The sequence below is a fragment of the Pavona decussata genome, unplaced genomic scaffold (assembly GCF_977016875.1).
Source record: "Pavona decussata unplaced genomic scaffold, jaPavDecu1.1 SCAFFOLD_260, whole genome shotgun sequence".
In the NCBI taxonomy this organism is placed as follows: Eukaryota; Metazoa; Cnidaria; class Anthozoa; order Scleractinia; family Agariciidae; genus Pavona; species Pavona decussata.
Genome location: NW_028145663.1, coordinates 582,582 through 603,113, shown reverse-complemented (window position 1 = coordinate 603,113; position 20,532 = coordinate 582,582). Strand labels below are relative to the sequence as shown.

General features: G+C 37.3%; 3 protein-coding genes and 1 long non-coding RNA gene across 9 annotated transcripts in view; 2 read left to right on the top strand and 2 right to left on the bottom strand.

Annotated features, from left to right (window-relative positions):
* Positions 1-3,836: 3,836 nt before the first annotated feature.
* On the top strand, positions 3,837-4,676 carry LOC146456142 (uncharacterized). The gene is made up of 2 exons (XR_014858836.1): positions 3,837-4,136; positions 4,552-4,676. It is a non-coding gene; the product is annotated as an uncharacterized LOC146456142 (long non-coding RNA).
* Positions 4,677-8,121: 3,445 nt separating this feature from the next.
* LOC146456141 (uncharacterized protein C3orf38-like) lies at positions 8,122-12,517 on the bottom strand. The gene is made up of 3 exons (XM_085093502.1): positions 12,274-12,517; positions 10,530-10,708; positions 8,122-10,004 (listed from the first exon to the last, which is right to left on the bottom strand). The coding sequence occupies exons 1-3, from the start codon at positions 12,392-12,394 to the stop codon at positions 9,420-9,422; spliced, it is 885 nt and encodes a 294-aa protein (XP_084949628.1). The 5' UTR covers positions 12,395-12,517; the 3' UTR covers positions 8,122-9,419.
* Positions 12,509-20,532, top strand: part of LOC146456140 (uncharacterized) — a 21,662-nt gene continuing 13,638 nt past the window's right edge. For 3 of the 5 annotated variants that reach the window (XM_085093504.1, XM_085093506.1, XM_085093505.1), the window contains exons 1-5: positions 12,509-12,620; positions 12,843-12,901; positions 13,134-13,232; positions 14,888-15,085; positions 15,663-15,873. In XM_085093504.1, coding sequence (XP_084949630.1) covers positions 12,509-12,620; positions 12,843-12,901; positions 13,134-13,232; positions 14,888-15,085; positions 15,663-15,845 — 651 coding nt within the window. In that variant the 3' untranslated portion in view covers positions 15,846-15,873. Of the gene's footprint in view, positions 12,621-12,842; positions 12,902-13,133; positions 13,233-14,887; positions 15,086-15,662; positions 15,874-16,488; positions 16,824-20,532 lie in introns of those variants that run through there. The other 2 variants (XM_085093507.1, XM_085093503.1) reach the window with 2 other exon arrangements.
* The window catches only part of LOC146456139 (proprotein convertase subtilisin/kexin type 6-like), a 20,493-nt gene continuing 18,418 nt past the window's right edge, over positions 18,458-20,532 (bottom strand). For both annotated transcript variants that reach the window (XM_085093499.1, XM_085093500.1), the window contains exon 18: positions 18,458-20,482. In XM_085093499.1, the coding sequence (XP_084949625.1) occupies positions 19,464-20,482 (1,019 nt within the window). In that variant the 3' untranslated portion in view covers positions 18,458-19,463. The remainder of the gene's footprint in view (positions 20,483-20,532) is intronic.

The window sequence follows — 20,532 nt, the reverse complement described above, 5'->3', positions numbered from 1 at the left end:
TTCTCTACATGTTGTTAGCGTAGCGCACGCAAGCTTGTGTGTATGTTAGTGAATGTAATAGTATGTTTGTATTAATGCATTAAAAATTCAATATAAAAAAACAAAAAAAAAACAAACAAAAACAAAACAAAACAAAAAACGAGTCGAGTGGTCTACCAAATGCACGTGATAGCCGATTTCGGATGGGCCCAAATTCAGACATCCGTCCACGTCATAGCGCGTGACTACGAACAATGAACAAAAGAACTGAAACTGAGATCATGTCGCTGTCGCAATAAGTTAAATGAGAAAAGCAAAACTTTCCTTCGGCACAGGTACATGGCCCGGCAAACCATGTTAAAACGTACAGCATATCGGCTCCCCACTGCCTCGAGCTGAACATTATAGAGTTGTTCTTGCCAGCAAGCTTTTAGTTATAGGGAGATGGATATTTCCGCCAGCAAAATTGATTTGTGCCCCTCTAATTGCCAGCAACTGCGAAAACTGAAGTCTGCCAGCAAGGAAAAAACATGTTAATTTGTCGCTTTGCCATATTATCAGCTGTTGTTTTGGTTGTTCGGTTTTACTTTTTTTATTATACGTATTAATAAGCTGTAGATTAGGATGTATACATATATATATCTCGATTTCCTCGCTACCTTTCTTAACTGTAACGAATAATTTCAGAAAATTTACTCCAAAAGACAACAACAACAAATTTATTTCTTTATACCACACTGGAATACAGAAGAAATAAATGTAAACACAACGTATGTAAGGTATGATGCCATATCTATAGAAAATAACTATTAAATAACGGCTAACCTAGCTAGGAGGTTAGACTTTCTCAAAGTCGCTCGCTCGCTCTTCGCGCTTAGAACTAAGCAAGGTGTACGATCGCGCTTAGCGCTCCCTGAGCTAGACTTGTAAGCAAATCTACTAGGAGGCATAATGATAACTATGTATAAAACACTTCAGAAATTACAAGAAGTAAAGGTTTCATTTTTTCTGGTCTACCCCATTACATTTTGTTATTATACACTCGAGGCTGAGATTAACACAAATTTAAGGACATACTAACAACATCACAGACCCAGGTTCGTGTTTAAGATAGTGTTCATAAATGAACTAGAACTAGCCCCGAAATAATTCTCGCAAAATTATTAAAAAAACGAAAAAAAAAACACATTGCGCAATTCATCATCTCGAGATCTTAACGAGTTTTGATGTTATTCACAAACTCTTCTCCACAAGTCAACAAGTTTCGATGTTTTGGAACACTTCAGAAAACGCAAACACTTCTCCACAGGTCAACAAGTTTCGATGTGGCGGTTATGAAACCTCCTCAGAAATCGCAAGCACTTCTAAGTATCTTCATTTAGTTCCAAGAATTCCCAGCTGGCGGAGTCCAAGACTCCATGTGAAAGCAGATCACCCTTTGGGGGAATCGGAGCCGGTTAAGAAATACAATATGGTTGAGAAATGGTAAATGTAAAGTAGATACATATCAATCCTTAAAATAACTATAAAATGTTACTAAATGCAATAGAAAAATTAGTTAATCAAGAATTAAATAATAATAATAATAATAATAATAATAATAATAATAATCTCTTTATTATTATATTATATTATATAATATTATATTATATTATATTATCATTATATCATTATATCATTGTATCCAGTTATATTATTAGAATATCGCGTTGCATTTTCGCTTTGTATTTTTAGACTGGATAATGCAATGTAAACTGAGAATGTCTTGAGTTGTTATCCGTTTCACGACATAAATAGTGTGCAGAAATTGATTTCCAATTATGTTATTGAATTTTATTGCATGCAACCATACTTGTACAGTACGCTTAGAGTCATGTTGATTGTAAAATTTATTTTATTATTCGTTATTCAATAAAATTATTATTATTATTATTAAAAAAAATTATATTATTATTATTATTAATATTATTATTATTATATGATTATTATTATTATTTTATGACAGCAAACTGTAAAATCACTCAGGTTTTAATAAAATTCAAACTGTACCTAGTAGATTTTATTCTTGAAAATAATAAAGTTATTTCATAATTATTAAAAATTAAAAAAAAAATTATTATTATTATTATCTTCTGAAGCAAACCCATATGAATTAGCTTTTATAGTGAGATGTTGATATGTTACAATTTTATGACAGCAAACTGTAAAATCACTCATGTTTTAATAGAATCAAACTGTATCTAGTAAATTTTATTCTTGTAAATAATAAAGTTATCATTCCTATATTATTATTATTATTATTACTATTATTATTATTATTATATTATATTATATTATATTATATTATATTATATTATATTATATTATATTATATTATATTATATTATATTATATTTATTTAATACCAGACTTTGGGAGTTTCTACTTTCCCATAATTTTCACAACAAACCTTTTCAGTAATGACGTCCTCTTGTTGTCCCCACAAAAACAAAGAAACCAAGCAATCACAAGTCAAAAGCAATAATCAAACCAACAAATTCCTTATTATAAGGCATTAACGCGACTTAAATTAAGGTGATTCCGCTGAAAAAGAAGGAGTATTTAAAATTGTCTAAGACTTAGTCCAGTTCATGACTATGTTATGAGCATTGCAAAAATGCAATAAAAAATGGGGGTCACCGTGCTCGTTTTTGTGCAACCTGGATGACTATTATAGTAAATAGATGACCCACGAGGTTTATATTAGGAACGCTAGTAATCAGAAAAGGGAACTATCATTTCTAGAAAAATTAATATCTTGCATTAAAATATCGAAGCAGTCCAACAAAATTTACTTTAATCTTACACAAAAAACTATTTTCATTGAACTGGAATTAAGATTATGAAAGAAATTAAAGATTTTGCTGCGTGTGCACGTAAGCAGCACTACCTAAATACGTGCTTTTTAAAGCATTCAAATAAAAATATCTCAAAGTAGAGTATTAAACTTTTCTTTAAATCGCGATATATAGTGGTCAACCGTATGACATTTAAATTGATGCATTAAAAAATGGGGGTCACCGTGCTCGTTTAGAAGAAAAGGACCATTTATTTTCCTGCCGAGCTTAAAATCAAGGAAATCCCGCAATGTTGTGCGTGCGCGCGTTAAATGACGCAAAAAATTATGCGCAGCAAGGATGCGCAATGCAATTCAACGGAATCACCTTAACGCGAATGAAGGGAAAATTTAATTTAAAACAAAGAAAATTAACGCAAATGAGAAGGATAAATTTCTAACGCTACTGCGGAGCGCTCGTATTTTAGCAAATAAGAAAATGATAGTTAAAAAAGCCATTTCTAGCCTATACTAAAACAATTATTCACCTCAGTGTCGGTGAAAGTGATGGATATTTACCTCGCCGCGATCCATCACTATTCACCTCCACTTCGGTGAATAATTGTTAAATATTCGGAAAGAGCATGATGAAAAATGTCTACTTGCCAAAAATCAGCATCTTTAATATTGCATTTTGGGGGCTCTGTATTTTTACGAGCTCTGTTTTGCCTTCAGGGCAAACGTTAAGAACTGAGACAAAATTAGAGTCACCAGTTCACGCCCCCAAAATTGAGATATGAGCTCTGCTTTACTCTCTGGGCAAACGTTAAGAACTGGTGACTCTAATTTTGTTTTATCCTGCAACCAACTGAGGCAATTTTGATTACTTGGTGAACTCACTCTCCTGTGAAGAATGTAAACATGCAGCCGCAGCCAAATCTAATTGGTCAACTTTACGGCCGAAACATTGCTAATTGAATGCTGCTCCGCGCTCAGCTCAGATTCGTTCCGGACTGTTCCGTTCTCCTGACTCATTTCAAGGTTTCAGGAGAACGGAAACTGAGCAGCATTATCTTGCGGCTCTACGGACTCAGAAGACATAATGGTGATGATGCCCATTCAAGACATCGCTGTCTTGGTGTTAGTCTTCACTCTGGGACTGGCTGTTAGACACGTACTGTATTTGATTTGCCCAGGGATTTGCCGGAAAAACAGAAACATGCTCGTGCAGCAGAGACCAGATCAGCCAGTTCAGCAACCCGCCATACCAGCACGAAGACGACAACGACAACAAAGAATCGGAAGGAAACAACTTATAGAACATGACGAACGCCTGCTTTGGGTAAGTAGTGAAACGGCTGCAATTCAGAATTTTTCAGTTACATGAGGACTTTTTGCAATCTTCTTCCAATTTATTTTTGTGCGTAGAATGGAACGATATTTGCCGACGTCGTGTATCGATTCAAATCTTGTATTTTGTTCCTAGTCTTTAACGAAAACTGAAATTTCCAAAGGCATGTTCCAGTTGCCATCGTTGCAGTTAACGATTCTGACTGTGCCTAGATGCCCCCACGGCCACAAGTTTACCTTTTTTGCAAAAACTTCACGAATTTTTTTCACAGGCACAAACTTTTAATCCCTCAAAATTTGTTTATTTTCCCCAATGCATGTTTTTTGTATTAAATTCTAAGGAAAGTAGTCGTAGCCTAAGCTTAAGGCTTAATGTGACCACTCAGATGATCACTGTTGCTTTTTAGGGCTATTAGATGCAGTAGAAGAACTTGGTCATCATTACAGACGGAGCTAAAAGATGCAAGTAGAAAAAGTTATAAAAAGCCAAACAGACAATGTCCGCATTGTATCTTAGTATGTTAGCTGAATTGTAATAAATCTAAAACGCAGCAAGTTGTGTGTCATATTTATCTTTTTCGTTTCTAAACACGATGTATATGACAATCGTTATCCAACTGTGTCGGCTTCAACCGGCGAACCATGTGATTATTCATGTGGTTGACTTTTCGTGATTCTCTGCTGGTTGAACTATTTATAGATTAACTTCTAAGCAAAAGAACAACTCCGAAGAAACTAAAGGAAAAATGAAAATTCCAATACGCTGCCTCCAAATAATCGAGTAGATTCACAGGGAAGAAAACAACAGCATGCTATGCACTCTAGGTATGACTGAGAACGTTCACAAAAAAATTGCAAGAAATTCTGTGAAAACACAGAAAGCTCAACACTATTGAAACTGGGCTACGAGTAGTATCTAAGAGATAGTAACATAAGCCGCTATTGAAAACAACTATTGTTTATTTTGGGTCATTAGATGTAGTAGACGAACAAGAAGGCGGAAACAGTGATAAACAGTCAAGTGGACAATATGTTGCATCTCATCCTGTTATCTGAAGAGGAATAAATGTAAAACGCAGAAAGTTATGAGCTGTGTTTGAATTTTTGAAATTATGGGATTTGTTAGTTTAGTATATACCACACAAGTGAATAGTACTTTTCGCGCGCGCTGATTGGTGCGCTAGCTCGGAGGTGATTAGCCAAGTACTATTCACCTCCGAGCAGCCGAAAAGAAACAAGATGGCTTCCCGTTTCGCCACGAATTCTTAAGAGGAAATTATTTTGATAAGCGAGGCGGCTGTTTTAAAAGAAAAAAAAATACATAAATGGCAACAAAGTTTGGTTTGACGGCATTAAATGGTAACTTTTTTAATCTTTTCAACCTCACATTCTAAGGCGGAAAATGAAAATACAGTACAATCCCTTATTTACGAAAACTGCCGAGCACTAAAATTACAATGAAAACAATGAAACATCTAATATTTTTCAGCATGGTTTCAACAACAAGACGAATTTCACAGAAAAATCGAAGAAATGACACCGTAGGCTAAACAAGTGTCTCCAAAAGTTTTATTTGTCTGCAAGAAAACGAGACGAAACTTTCTACAATAAGAAATCGCTTACCGCATGGCGCGCGAGATTTGTATATTGTCAGAACTAAAATAATTTTTTGGTCCACTAATTATTCAGCTTGTGTGGTATATACTAGCTATTTTTGGCGTCGTAGATACATTGAAACGATCGTAAGAAAGAAATTTGCCAGGGATAATAAAGAGTTAACCCATCAACAAATGCTGAACGATGTTTTCAATGTTGCAGTATGTTAAACAATGAGAGCCACTGTAATTTAGTGTTGAATTTCTCCTAGCTACCTACGTAGGAATTTAGGAGAGAAATAACTGAGAAAGATTTACTGAGATTAACGTGAAATTCTTGAATTCGCGTTAATTTCAATGGAGGGAAAATTTCCTGTAACAAGGTATGCAGGGTCGAGAAATTGGCTTCCGAAGGCCCAGTAGGCCCACTTGGGTGATTTTCGAGGACCTCTTTTTACGTAAACGGGCCCCGATATACTCAGCTTCTCATACAGACCCCCAATATCAAAGTACAAATTCTCTTATCTCCCCCCCCCCCCCCCCCATACTTTTTATATAAACCCTGTAAACGAACCGATGACCTCAGGGGTTGACTAGCATTGATAGTACAGGGAGAAATTTGATCCTGATCACTTTTGGGGGGTTAACTTGATAAATTGGTGGTAAAATTGTTTTGTAAGATGTTTTGATAGCAAATTAAATTTGTAGTTAAGCGTTTTCAGATGTGTTACTTTGCAGAACTATTTCAAATGTAATCGTGTTTACAAAAGGTATTTAAAATTGTCAAATGCCTTTGTGATAGGAGCGTTAAGCCTTCCTTGTTGCGCTTGTGAAAACTTTATAATATGCGCCACCATTTTTTTATTTGCGTTAATTCCACAATACAATGCCACAATCTAGAACAAATCCTGGATGTACGAGCCGACAGATCTTTTTGTTATCTAGCGAGCGAAAACTTCTTGGTGTTAAATCTTTCCAGCAGCAAAATTGGATTGCTTTGCTAAACTACACAATGAGTGTTTTTATAACACGTTATTCTGTAACTTAATGATCTTTGGCTCGCACTTTGGACAAGTTCCACAATTTATCGCAAATACATAATGTTGGCGAGGGCAGAGGCAACGCTCTCCAAATTATGTAATACACGACGTGAAAAGCCATGTTCTAACAGAATACGGAATATTCTGGAACATCCCAAAACGAAGCCTTGCATAACAAGCATATATTATCATAGATTGTGTAAAACCTTACCTCAATCTGCAGCTTTTCGCCTACTTAAAGACAGCCGCATTTAAACCATATTTCAGCAACCGGCAGTCTTTCTGATTTTAAAAAGGAAAAGAACACAGACGGGTGGCACTGATTTTGGTGTGTAATCTTCCGGTTGTGAATTTGATGGCTGTTTCTTGTTATTTACTATCTAACAAATTCTACACGAAATTCTCATTTCTTATCTGATTAAATCGAGGAGCTGGGGTCAATAAAACGTCTAGATCGAATTTTAGGTTGATTTTTAAGTTTTTATCGAAAATACGCTCTGAAATTCCGTCTGGAAAAAAATGGACGCCAGCCGGTTTCTCGAATGACCTGTCGCAGGCCGCGTGCCAAAAATGAGGATAATTCGGAAAAAAAATGAGAGAAAAAAACAATATGAAAATCTGACATTTAGATTTTGTGTTTGGATTGCCTTCATGTTTGGTATGTGGCCAACAACAGCTCATTTTGGAAGCTCAGGCCTATTTTTACTCCGGAATTTGCTCACATCTTTGCTTAAAAAAACAAACAAAAACACAAATCAATCTGATCTAAAATTGGGAATCCATCAAATATTTTTGCTCGCGCGCGATTGGTCTAAACGCCTCACGTGACCGAATATACCCCAGCTAAAACTGGGGAATATCCAATGATATTCCCCAATTTCAAAAACTTCAAGGCGCGTCAAGTTTGCAATTAAAATTAATGTCAAGATGGGGGAACGGTTTGCTTTTGTGACAGAAGAAGAGATAAACCTGCTGGTCGATAAAGCAGTATCAGAAAACAACATACGCTCTAAACGTTTTTGACGGTAAACCGTTCTTAAACGAAATGTTCAAATACTCAAGCTCTTGTTACATGTTGCGAAAAATATTTGATGGATAACAACCACAATAGCCTCCATTTGACTTCGCTCTCGGAAAACTGTGAGCTTCGAGGAGCAGATAATGTTCAAGAACAAATATCTGAGCATATTTTCGCGCCAAATGGAGGCTATTGTTTATATATACACCCTTTATGGTGCCGGCCCTTTAATTATCAGTCAACATATAAAGGTACCAGGCACAACCTAAGCTAGAACACCGTCAATATGTGCCCCTTACTGGGTCTACTGGGACTTGTTTTCAAGACGACATTCACTTTGGGGAGCTAACTTGCTAAGTAACCCTTTGTAACCCTGAGCCTGGCTCTCTGTTTCACATAATTTGTAATTTTACTGCGAAACTGAAAGCAGTGAGTGGCAAAAGTAGGATAAATATGGTCACGTGGTCATTTCTGTCCATTGCCGTTGGCTGTAAACTTAACTCTAAATCCCTCTATTGTAAAAAAACCCAAAACAAATCTACAGCAGTTTTCTATGGTCTATATTCTTGTAGAACATAAAATGACGCCATAAAATGTTCAAAACTTGAGTTTTATTAACATTTTATTCCGTCATTTGATTGTCTGTAAGAGTATAGACTATAGAAAACTGCCGCTGATTTGCTAAACAGTGCTATAATTATAGTTTTAATTGGAAGTTTGTGAGTCCCTAAATGAACCCACGAACTACACTTTCAGCTGAGTTTGGTTGGTCTAACCTTGCTAGATTATCATCATAATCATTTAATTATTTGCCTTACTAAAAAAAGAAGAAATGATAGAATTTACAATAATGGCAAGGAGACCTCAAGAAACCACCAGGCTTATAAGGGAGGCCACCAAGGCTGTCATTAATAAATAAGTAGAAAATATGGTGCTGCCTAAGTGCAGATTAGTAGTGCACTGACAAAGCATAGCTACTGGTCTTAAAGGGAACGTCCACTCTGACAACAAACTTTGACGTTAAATTGTTGGAAATGTCTAAATTGTAAATTTTAGTTTCAAAAGTAGAAGTAACATTTAAGTGTGCTAAAATTAGATATGATTATTGTCTGTTTTCGCCTTTAAATTTCCCACGCACCACCATTTTTGGATTTTACAACGTAATACGGTTGCCGCTATTGTCAGTGAACGGAAGTTCTTTTGTGAGAAACAATTTTAACAACTGTATTACATCATAAAAATCAAACATGGCGGCACCCAGGAAATGTACAAGTGAAAATGAGCGATAATCAAATCCTGTTTTGTCCAACACAGAAATATAATTTCCATGTTTTCCAAGTAAGTGTAAAATAAGATTGTAGTTTCAACAATTTAATGTTAACTTATTTCAACAGTGGAGGTTTCCTTTAAATGTCTGGGAGATTGGCAACAGGCTACTTATCTGAAATAGGAATACACTTTGAAAATCCAAGGCCTTGTGTAGCACCTTGCACAAAAATGTAATTGAAATGAGGGATTCTACATTCATTAATTTATTATTATTTTTGACATCAATTTCTGATGAATTTCTGTAACATGTTTATACTTAGTAAATAGTTTGAATCTCAGTCAAGTTTTAATTTCTACGTTATAGCCTTCCTACTATAACCCTCTACTTCAGGCTGTTGCTGTGCCTTCAATTTCAAATCAGTGAATTTTATTTTCCAGTTGTTCTGCATTTGTGGGTCTCGAATAAGTCCAAACGATTGCTCAAACACCCCAAGGCAATTTGAAAATCTATGAAGAGTGCCTCCAACTGATACTTGTACAAGTCCATAAGCATCTATTTGGCCCTTGGCCCCAGCCACATTGGCATTGAAGAGAAGTTTTTCTTTGCACACAAGTTCGCGTAACTTGTCACTGACTGCTAAGGATCCCTGACATTCATCACGGACCTGTCCATCCGATACCATCAGCACAGAGCTTTTAGCGTCATCCCAGAAATGCTGCGGACCCCATTCTTGTGACGTCCCATCAGGTGAGCTATTGAAAGAGTTCAAGATTTTGTAGAACCAGGGTACAAAATATGTGGCCAACTGTTGTCCGTCCACTTTACTGTCAAGAGAAGGTGCCTTTACATTGTTTGGGACCGTCAAAGTAGGATTTAATGCTCCTGACGGAAGTTCCCTCACATCGTCCACAGGATCATCATCCTCATTATCAGAATCCTTAAAGTGGAATACAAAGAAGTATTTTAATTAATTTTATTATTTATCATAGTACTTTGAACCTGGGAATGTCATGTCCAATGTACAGTTTGTGTATAGTTGTATATTTTTAGTTAGTGATATAATTTCTGAGAGTACCTACTAATTCAGAGGTATTTTTGCGCGGTTAATGGCTATGTGGGAAAAGCAGATCTTAGTGAGGGCTATTGGAATCCAAAAAGACAACTGAGCGTAACCACAGATTTTTTAAACAACAATTATTCTAAAAAGTAGTGAAATATGAAGGAATGCATGGCGTTTTTTCCAACTTGAAGCTTTATTATCTCTGAAAAATGCATGGTTACCCAAAATTTTCCAAGAGCACTTGCTAAGTTCTGCTTTCTGTGCATACTTTTAAACCGTGCTAAAAAATCCCTGTATTAGTAGGCACCACCCATATGAAACCCAAATATCTTGAGATGCGCAGAATGTATGCGCAGTGACAAAATTAGGCACCGTCCTTAAATGCAGACATAATTATCCTACCTCTTGCTCACTCCCCCAATACAGTAGTACCCTTCGAATCAGACTCCGTTTGTCTGATGAAACAGGTTCAATGACACCATTTTCAGCCAGGTATCGGTAAATGTGATCTCTTTTGACTTTCTTTCTTCTAAGTAGCTGAGATGCAGTGTGGCTGTATGATAAAATGGCATCTACGGCCTCTGCAAAGGGATTATCAAAAGGAAATGAACAGTGATGAAGTAGTTTCCTATAATAATATATAATTATAAAGAGGAGGCCTGGGCCTGTCACCTTGTCACGGTGGTGGAGCTTGTGTGTCTCAGTGACCCCAAGAGCTATGCCGGTGGGGACTCAGTCCCTGGCGGGTGCAACCGTACCGGATTGGTCGAGGGACAGAGACCTGACAAAGGAAAGCCCCTGGCCCTCCAGGTTGGGGGTTGGGCGTTAGGCTAATCACCTAACCTTGTAAAAAGTGAATGGTTACAGAAACCTTACACATAAGAGGCAATCTACCGAATCTTGGGGGCCGAGTGGCACACAACATGACGTTCCAGAGTGAAAGCCACATGGAAGCTCTGGAACCGAGGACGCCAATAGTGCACCCAAAAACACAGTTGAGGATAGGAAACTGGAACGTGAGAACCTTGTATGCACAAGGGAGGACAGCCCAAGCGGCGAAAGCAAAGAAGAAGGAGATGGAGATTCATTGGACACATCCTGAGACAACAACCTGACAATGACTGTGTTACAGCCCTAACATGGACCCCAGAGGGAAGGAGAAAGAGAGGCCGGCCAAAAACAACTTGGCGGCGCACGGTAGAAAAAGAGAGGTCCAAAGCAGGGTGGCAGTCCTGGAGTGAGGTGCGCACTGCAGAGGAAGACAGGAATCGCTGGAAAGCCCATGTGGAGGCCCTATGCGCCACCTTGGCACCAGGGGACAAGAAAAAAAATAATAATAATAAAGAGGAGGTGGCGTGGTCCAGTGGTTTAGGGTGCCAGACTTGAAATCTGGAGGTCCCGGAGTCAAGCCCTGTCCTCGGCCATGCTTGAATATAGCCAGCTGGTTTGCCTAAACCTGTTATGCTAAATTTGATTATTATTTGTTTCCTTTTATTTCTGAGTGGAATGCCTGTAAACTAGCTTTGGGTAGCTCAGTGGATTTCCACTACAAAAATAGATATATACATTTTTTTTATTCATGTGTTGATGTATTTAGCTAAATGGTAAGCTAATCGAGGACACCTATCTACTACAAACCAATCTAAGATACTAAAACTATTTAAAGTTTGTAGGAACAGAAGTATATTTTACAAATTACGTCAACTCTTTGCCAGGCAGGAATGCAGGGTTTCCCTTGGATGGTAAAATGTGACATGACCCAACTTTACACAAGTTTTAAAAATAATGTAAACTGTTATGGGCAGGTGGCACTTACTGTAGGTAGTGTAGGCCGACGCTATCGACTGATATATCAACCCACACTCAGTTGATTTGTCAGCTGAGTATCAGTTGATTCTCGGTTGATATATCGACTGAGTGTCGGTTGGGTATAATTCGAGTATCAATCGATTCATCGTCGGCCGATAAGGTTGTAGTCTCGTCGACACTTGGCCGATATCTTATCAATACTTTACCGATAGCATACTGATACTCGGTCCACACATCGAAAGTTATCTTTAGGACAAAGCTGCTTGGGGGATGTCCAACGTTGTTCTTGTAAAACTACCAGCTTGACGTATAAGCTTACGAAAGCTTAATTACGTACCTCTTGTACTTTCCGGAGACACAATACGGTTTGTTACCGTATCCGTGAGTGTTATCAAATCCTGATGAGTCAGTTTGTTAAGGATAGTTTTACATCCTTCTTTTTCCCTGTCTGATAACATTTCCCAGGTCTTATTTTGCGTCGAAATTCCGGGAAAATCACATGTTTACGGACGTCTTTCACTTCCTAAGTTTTCAAGAAGTTTTCAGCTCGTTTCGCGACGCACTGGGTTCTAATGCTCGGTTGCTCATGCGCCCTTTGTTTCGTCACAGCCGCTGTCTTGTGCGCCTCCGCGAGCAAACAAAACATGGCGGACGACGAGGCGGGGATTTTGAAAAAGCGTGAAGGTACGAGTCTTGCTTACGAGAAGCAACGAAAATATTTTAACAGACTTGAATTTCCATATGGAACTTTCAATTTGGAAATTTATTTTTTTCGTAGGTTTCTCTGCAAGATATAAATTTGACATTTTTTCTGATAAGCTTAGAAAAGTTAAAATATGCGTTTGTACGTAAACTTTCATATTTTAGCTGAGGAATTAATCGTTCTGGAATTGTTTACTATTTCAGGATCTATGTTGCAATCAAGAACACCTTCCACAAGGACTATTTCTTGTACAACTCCTAAGGTATTGTTGATGAGGATGTACCATTGATCATATTTTTCTCATCCATCCACCTTAACCAACCCACCCCCCATTCATTCATCCATCCATCCATCCTTACACCTGCCCATCCATCCATCCTTCTGTCTGTCTGTCTGTCTGTCTGTCTGTCTGTCTGTCTGTCTGTCCATCCCATCCACCCATCCAAACGTTTACTGTACATACACAACCTAATTTAAATGTTTTTTCCAAACAGAGTACATCAACGTTTAGCAACAGATCGGGTGGGCTGAGAAGGCTATCCTCTCCATTCGTTTCTCCCATTTTGAAGCGTTCTTGTGATGGAGAAAGTGAGGTGGGGAAAAATACTTAATTCTACAAAATTAATTATGAAAATGAACATCTAAAACTGCTTAGGAAAAACTGAAAACCACAACATACACTGTAAGTTTTGGAGCTTATGAAACTCCACTGGCTGTCAGCTAATCTACCCAATGCACACCAGCAGGAATAAATTGAGTAGTAATACACACAAGTTGGGGTCCAGAGGTTTGTACCCTATACATATGACACATAAAGATAAAACACCCATAAGGATGGTGCGTACTAACAAAGAAGTATTTTTGAGTGATTTATGACTATGCAGGGTAGGCAGATCTTAGCAAGGGCTATTGAAATCCAAAAAGAAAATTGGGGATAACCACACATTTTCTAGAGATAATTAAGCAACAATAAGCAACAATAAGCAACAATTTCTAAAAAACAGTAAAATTCAAAGCAATGTGTGGTGTTTTTTTTTTAATTGAAGCTTTATTTTCTCTGAAAAATGCATGGTTACCCCAGATTTTCTTTTTAGATACCAAGAGCACCTGTTTAGTCCTGCTTTCTCCGCATAGTTTTAAATCGCGCAAAAATATCCCTGCACATTTATTAGCAGGCACCACCTATAAAAAAAACCCGAGCATATAGAGATGCGTAGAACGTAACAAAAGTAGGCACCGTCCTTAAAAGAAGCTGGTGGGATGATGAATGTTGGGCTCCAGGTAAAAATCTGTTAAGTGAGTTTTAGGCTAATACTGAACCTAGTTTAAACCTGTTTTCAGGGGAAGGAAGAGAGAAGCGTGAATTATTACAGAATAACTGTAGGATGAAAGTTGTATTTTTCCTATGAAAACCAGTCAGGATATTTGGTGAAAAAAGCTAACACTCAAGTCATTAAGCACATTCTTGGCATGGCTCTACTAAAAACCATTTTTTGAGGATTTGGGTGCTCACTTCTGGAGGGGTCTTTGGGCATGCTACCCCACAAAAAATTTCCAAGATGCTTTTCCACAAGATAGTCCCACAAGAAAATGTCGAGTTCCAGTTTCCTTGGATGGAGTCAGGCAAAAAAAGAATCTGGCTTCACTTTGACATGGTACTTTTCGTGCATATTTTGAATTGCCTGAGCTTGGAAGTGGTAACATTTCTCTCGTGAACGTCAGTTTGTAAAATGATCTTGACAAAGGATTGGAATTGAAGTCTTAAAACAAACCTTTCTTGTGAAGTTGTCAGTAATCTTTGACATTTCACAATCCACTGGCAGTGCAGTATAGATACTCAAGTATTGGCCAAAATGTTCCTTGATCCAAGTAAAACTGTACTTTCAATAATCTGGCCTGACTATTAAAATAATATGCAGTTCAGATGGTGTAGTATAATTTTCAGCCTGGATGGTCCCACTGCTTGAGTGTTTCTGTGTGGTTCACAAAATTGCAAAATTTTTATTTACTGAACATTGTACAAGATTGAATATGTTTTACTTTAAAAAAATATAACATTTTAAATCTGAACAATTTCCATTTAAAATGGTGGAAATTGGTCTGGATCTGTGCTGGGTGATTTAAGAGTGTTTAATATTCAGGTTGTGAAAGACATGGAGATGTGTATAATATGTATATTGATGGTAAGGAAATGAAATGATAAGAAACATGTAGTGATTAATAGTTACTGGTATTTGTAACATCACAGGCAATTTTCAGTACACCTAAAAGAAGCAAACAGCACAAGCATGCTTTACCACTGGCATCAGAGAATTGTCCTGAGAAAAACAGTCAAACTGAACAATCAGTTGAGCTGCTCACAAGAAAACAAGATTTAATCAAAACAATCCAGCACAAAGAAGACTCCTTGAGGAAGTTGAAACTTGTCAAGATGTATAGAAATAAGGTACAGTTTGCTATTAATGGGGCATTCTTCTACTTGAATAACAATTTTAAAACTAAGCAGACTTATGGTGTGCAGTGCAGTTCTAAGTTAATGATTGGCTATTTATTCATTACCTGCTGTAAGGATCAGTTTTGCCATCTTTAATTAATTTACTTATTTTATTTATAATTTATTTGTTTATTTACTTATTTTTTAGTAGAAATACTTCTAGTCACTTAATGCCTGACATCCTGTGATGGACTAGCGTCTTATCCAGGAGGGAGTAGTAATACTCCTGGTCACTTCATGCTGGGTATCATATGATGGACTATCATCCCATCCAGGGGGGAGTAGCAATACTCCCTGTCACTTCATGCTGGGTATCCTGTGATGGACTAGCATCCCATCCAGGGGGGAGTAGCAATACTCCTAGTCACTTCATGCTTGGTATCTTGAGATGGACTCGCATCCATCCAAGAGAGAGTAGCAATACTCCTTGTCACTTCATGCTGGGTATCCTGGACTGTTTTGCAGTCTTCAACCAACAGCTCCAACAATGAGTGTCACTTATTAATCTGCCTCTTTAATTAATTTATAGAATGACCTTACACAGCTCCAAGCTCTGATTGACAAGTGGCGGACAGTCAGTCAGGAGGCTGCTGAAAGATTGTTGGAGAAAATAAAATTAGATCCCTTGCCCACCATGGGCCAACTCTTGTCAAACCTAAAGGTTGATAAGGAACTTATCCACTACTCTGAGGAAGATGAAGTATTCTACTGACCACTGATTTTACTGAAAGACTGTTCAGGTAACCATAAGTGCTCTAACTTGTCATTCCACCACTACGTAATTTTACAAACAGTTACAGTGCAATGAACTCAACCGGGGCCACCAAAAAAACCGACACTTTGAAATGTTCTTGTGTTTTGATTGGTTTACAAACTACCAAAGCCAGACTCCTTTGTTGTAAATGTGACCTGTGATTGGCTGATCAATGTTGGGTGTCCCCGGTTGAGTTCGTTGCACTGTAAAATATTCCAGTCTATTACATATAAACTGCAGTGTTTTATAGGGTTGTTTTACATGCTCTCAGTTACTGCTGTACTGATAAAGACAACTTCCTGTCTTGTTTGACCTGGTTTTCACAAGCAGTGGAATACTAAGCCCCTTATTTGACAGTTTATGGTTAAATTGCTTAATACAGACATATTACTCGTTGCCCTTTTTTCTAGTATACTATGCACCTGCAAAATAATACATCATGCTGCGATGCATATTGAAAGAGGATGTTTACAGTGTATGTGCCAGTATTATAGAGGCAAGTTTACACAAAATGATTTATCATTCTGGTTAATAGGTTCAATTATACTGGCTAATTTATATAAAGTAATTTGTTGGCCACTTTCTTTTTCTGTTGGTTTAGTGTGGAATGAAAATCAGCCTGATTCAAAACCTCTGCAGCACAGCTGTCACAGATGTTTATGACTCAGGTCAATTTTTGTCTGGTCACTCATTTTCTTTGTCAAATTGGGCCAAATCGGCCTTATTGATCAGTAGAGGTAAATATTAAACAATCAACCCAAGCTTAAGTAATTGGAGTACGGCAGATAATGCTTAGCAGTCAAGCCTCATGACCTGTATACTGTAGTTGTAAATCTTGATACATATCTGAAATGTAGGAAATTAAGTGAAACAAGATGTTATGAATACTGCTACTGATGGTACAATTCGATATTGAATTTATAAATAAATTAAAAATATAGATTAATTACCCAATTATATGATATTATTAACTATAAAAATGAGCGAAAAAACGGAACGACGTTTCGGTGTCATCCTGGCACCATTTTCAAGTAAAGAATGCAACAGAAAAGATAATTTATACGTAAAGTAAAGGTGTGAAATAGAATAAATTCTTATTCTATTTCTAAATTATCTTTTCTGTTGCATTCTTTACTTGAAAATGGTGCCAGGATGACACCGAAACGTCGTTCCGTTTTTTCGCTCATTTTTATAGTTAATTGTATTTCTAAATTTAATCTTATTAGAATTATGATATTAACATTCAATTGGCTCACTCAATGGCTACAGCTGTGGCTGCTTTTAAGTGCCTGAGTGTACAGATCTCCAGCTGTCAAAACATATTTTATTTGTATTTTAATAATATAAGTGTGAAATATTAGCAATTAAAAAAAAAAACGAAAGTTTTTAAAATATGTTATAAAACATGTATATATACAGATAAACAAACAAACAAAAAGGTGAATTGTCCATCGATGGAGCTGGGGTCAGAATGTAGTCTCTTTACTGAATCTATTTTCAAAATGATTTGCATACTCCTACTTCTTTTTCTGATATCAGAACTGCCAACCCTGTGGTCAGTTTGTAGAGGTCTGAGGTGAAAATTCCCATGTCTATCCATACAGTCAAGTATCCTACGAGTTGATTAGCTTGAATACTGGTATGCAAAAGTCCTGTTTTTGTGTTGGAATCTTCCGATAAAAGCCTCAAGTATTTTTCTGTACATAGGACTGATTGGCATGGTATTGGGTTTTTCATAGGGTGTGAATGGTGATCCAGTAAATTGTCCCACATGAAAAGTGCATTTAGCTACCACCCGGGCTACCACTCCCACCCACACCTGCTAAAACACAAACAAACAATGCATGATCCAGGCTTTAACCTACCTTGTGTGTCAGAGGCATTTCTTACAAATACAGTTTTTTTTTTATTATTTTCCCATATAAAGTATTTATGGAGGCAGGGGGGTTGGCACAGGATTCGGGAACATTGTCAAAGGGGCACAAACCAGGTTACAACTGCATTTGTAAGGGGGTAAAAAGTGGGATAACCTTGCAGACACTTTGAGACAACATACATCATTGTGCAATTTTGTATGATATTTGGCAACAGAAGAAGTACAGGACTGGGAAGTTGGTGCCCCCAACCCTCCTGCGTTCATTTTACATCAGTAAGAAGTGATGCTTGCCTGCACGGCAGATGGGATTATCAACCACCGCATTGGTAAATACCTTCTGTGAATTAGCACCCATTCAAGTCCTTGTTCTAGACCTCCAATGGCATATCAGGATCTGAGTACACTCTGTGATTGGTCTTTGCACAAGGTCATTGTTTGATTGGTCTGGTTATAGCCAAATAGATTAAAGGGGATTTGAGTATTTTCAGTATTTCGTTTCCTTTATAGGATCTAGAACAAGGATTTGGGTGCTAATTCGCAGACAGTATTTTACTGTCAGCTGATTTCGTTTGCAGTACAGGCTAAACTAAAAGCAATGCATGACTTCTTCAAAAGTACTTTTGTGGCTAAGCCACTGGCTCCAAGTTTACACAGGGGTGTATACATTGAAGCACATGCAAAAAAACATAAGAGATACAGTACAAAAATACCTTTATTTTTCTTCAATAATTCATAAAATTCTTCTGACTTCTATAATACAATATTACTGGTTTTACTTCCTCAACTTGACTAGTTGTAAAATGAGCATTTTTTGGCATTGCCTCATGAGAATCTTTAATAAAATTAACAGTATTTGAGATAGAGTGAATCTCTTTAAACACGTATCTCCTTTGCTATTATAGCTTCATAAAAATCATTGTAAATTACTTACTACAAGGAACAATCAATAAATTACCATTGAATCTTTGTAAATTGCCATATTTGAATTTCTAATAATATTTTATACAGAAACATTTGATTCAACCAAAAATAACTTGATGAAAAAGTACCATTTTTGTTGATCCCTGCTTCTTAAAATTACTTTCTCAAGCTCATCATTTTATATAAGACAAAGGAAATTACCCACCAGACAGAATTTGGTATCTTAAATACTTAGTACATAAAAAGGTGACTAGGTTGTAAAAACTGCATGTGTACCCCCTGCTAAACAAACATAACACATAAATTCCAGTAATTATCTGCCAAGTTGGAAGACCCTGGATAGTGACATGCACATGGTAAAATGCAATAATTGAAACAAACTCCCTAATTCATCATGTCTTGAAAATATTTTACTTGTGTAAAATGTAACCAAGTATGGAAGTGACTAGCACTCTTAATAATAATAACGGTAGCTAGAATTACGCATGCCAAGTACATGTAATAAGATGAAAATTATTTTCATCTAATTTTCATACAAAAGATATTCCTTTATTGAATAGTTTATCTTTGAAACAGTGACCAGTAGTTTTTCAAGATGCTGAGCAATTTAATGAAGGCTTGTCATGCCAACAGTCACCATGAATATCTCCAAGTAGAAGAATTTTGATACCTTTTTAGGTATTTCTAGGAAGGCCCCAGTATGAATCAATCAGGAAAGGGTGAGCAAAAGTCAATAATGTTACATGTATTTATTCTAAAATTGTTTATTTAAAGATATTTTAAGCTCTGTCCTCTTCACCATCTATGAGAGAAAAATGGCAGTCCTCTTCTTCATCTTCACTTTTGCTTGGACAATGTGCTTTAACGATTTTGTATTTACCATTAAGCATCTTGGATCTCAAATGTAGAACTCCAAATACAAGAAGGAAAATCACTATTGAAATTGATCCAGCGGTGATTGCAATCAGCGACACTGTATTCTTGTGAGTGTCGTCAAGTACATATTTTAATTCTGCATCATTTGCGTATTGGACAGAACGATTCTTTGCTCTACCTGGCGTTTTACACTCACTCCCACAAGGATGGCAAGATCTCGTTGGTTCACTGATGAAGTGATTTGGTGAACATTGCATAACACACATCCTGCCCTCAATATAAAGTGGATTCTTGCACCTGAGGCAGCTGTCTACAGAAGGACCATAACAAGCATCACACACAGGATGACACTGAAAGCACTGACGGATGCCATCCTTATCAGTGGCGTATGTCCTGTCAGGGCAACTGTTCACACAAGTGAAATTATACAAAACTTTCCCATCAGGACAGCTGAGGCAGTTAGAGGCACCTGGGCCATTGCAATTTTTGCAATTTGAATGGCAAGTGCTACATCCCCCCTCTGCTGAGTATCGTCCCTGTGGGCACACTGAGCTACAGATTCCAGGACTTTTGTTTTGCACCAATTCTTTTGCACAAGTGATACAATTTGTCACGCCAGGCCCAGAGCATGTGTCGCACGTTGGATGACATTGCTCGCAAACCCCTGTCACACGATTTGGAAATGTGCCAAGGGGACAATCCTTCTTGCATGAAAACCCAACTAGACTTTCATCAGGATGACTGCATGCAATGCAGTCATTGGCTGTGGGTCCTATGCACCTGGCACAAGACGGATCACATTGTACGCACTTTTGATGTTTGCTGTCCAATACCCAGCCATGCTTAGGGCACTCCCTTATACAGTAGTGTTCATAGAGCACAAATGGTGCTACACACCTAGTGCAATTTCTCAGGCCGTTTCCTGCAAAGAGTGATAAGTTAAACATTACAATGAGCATGAATGAATCCTTG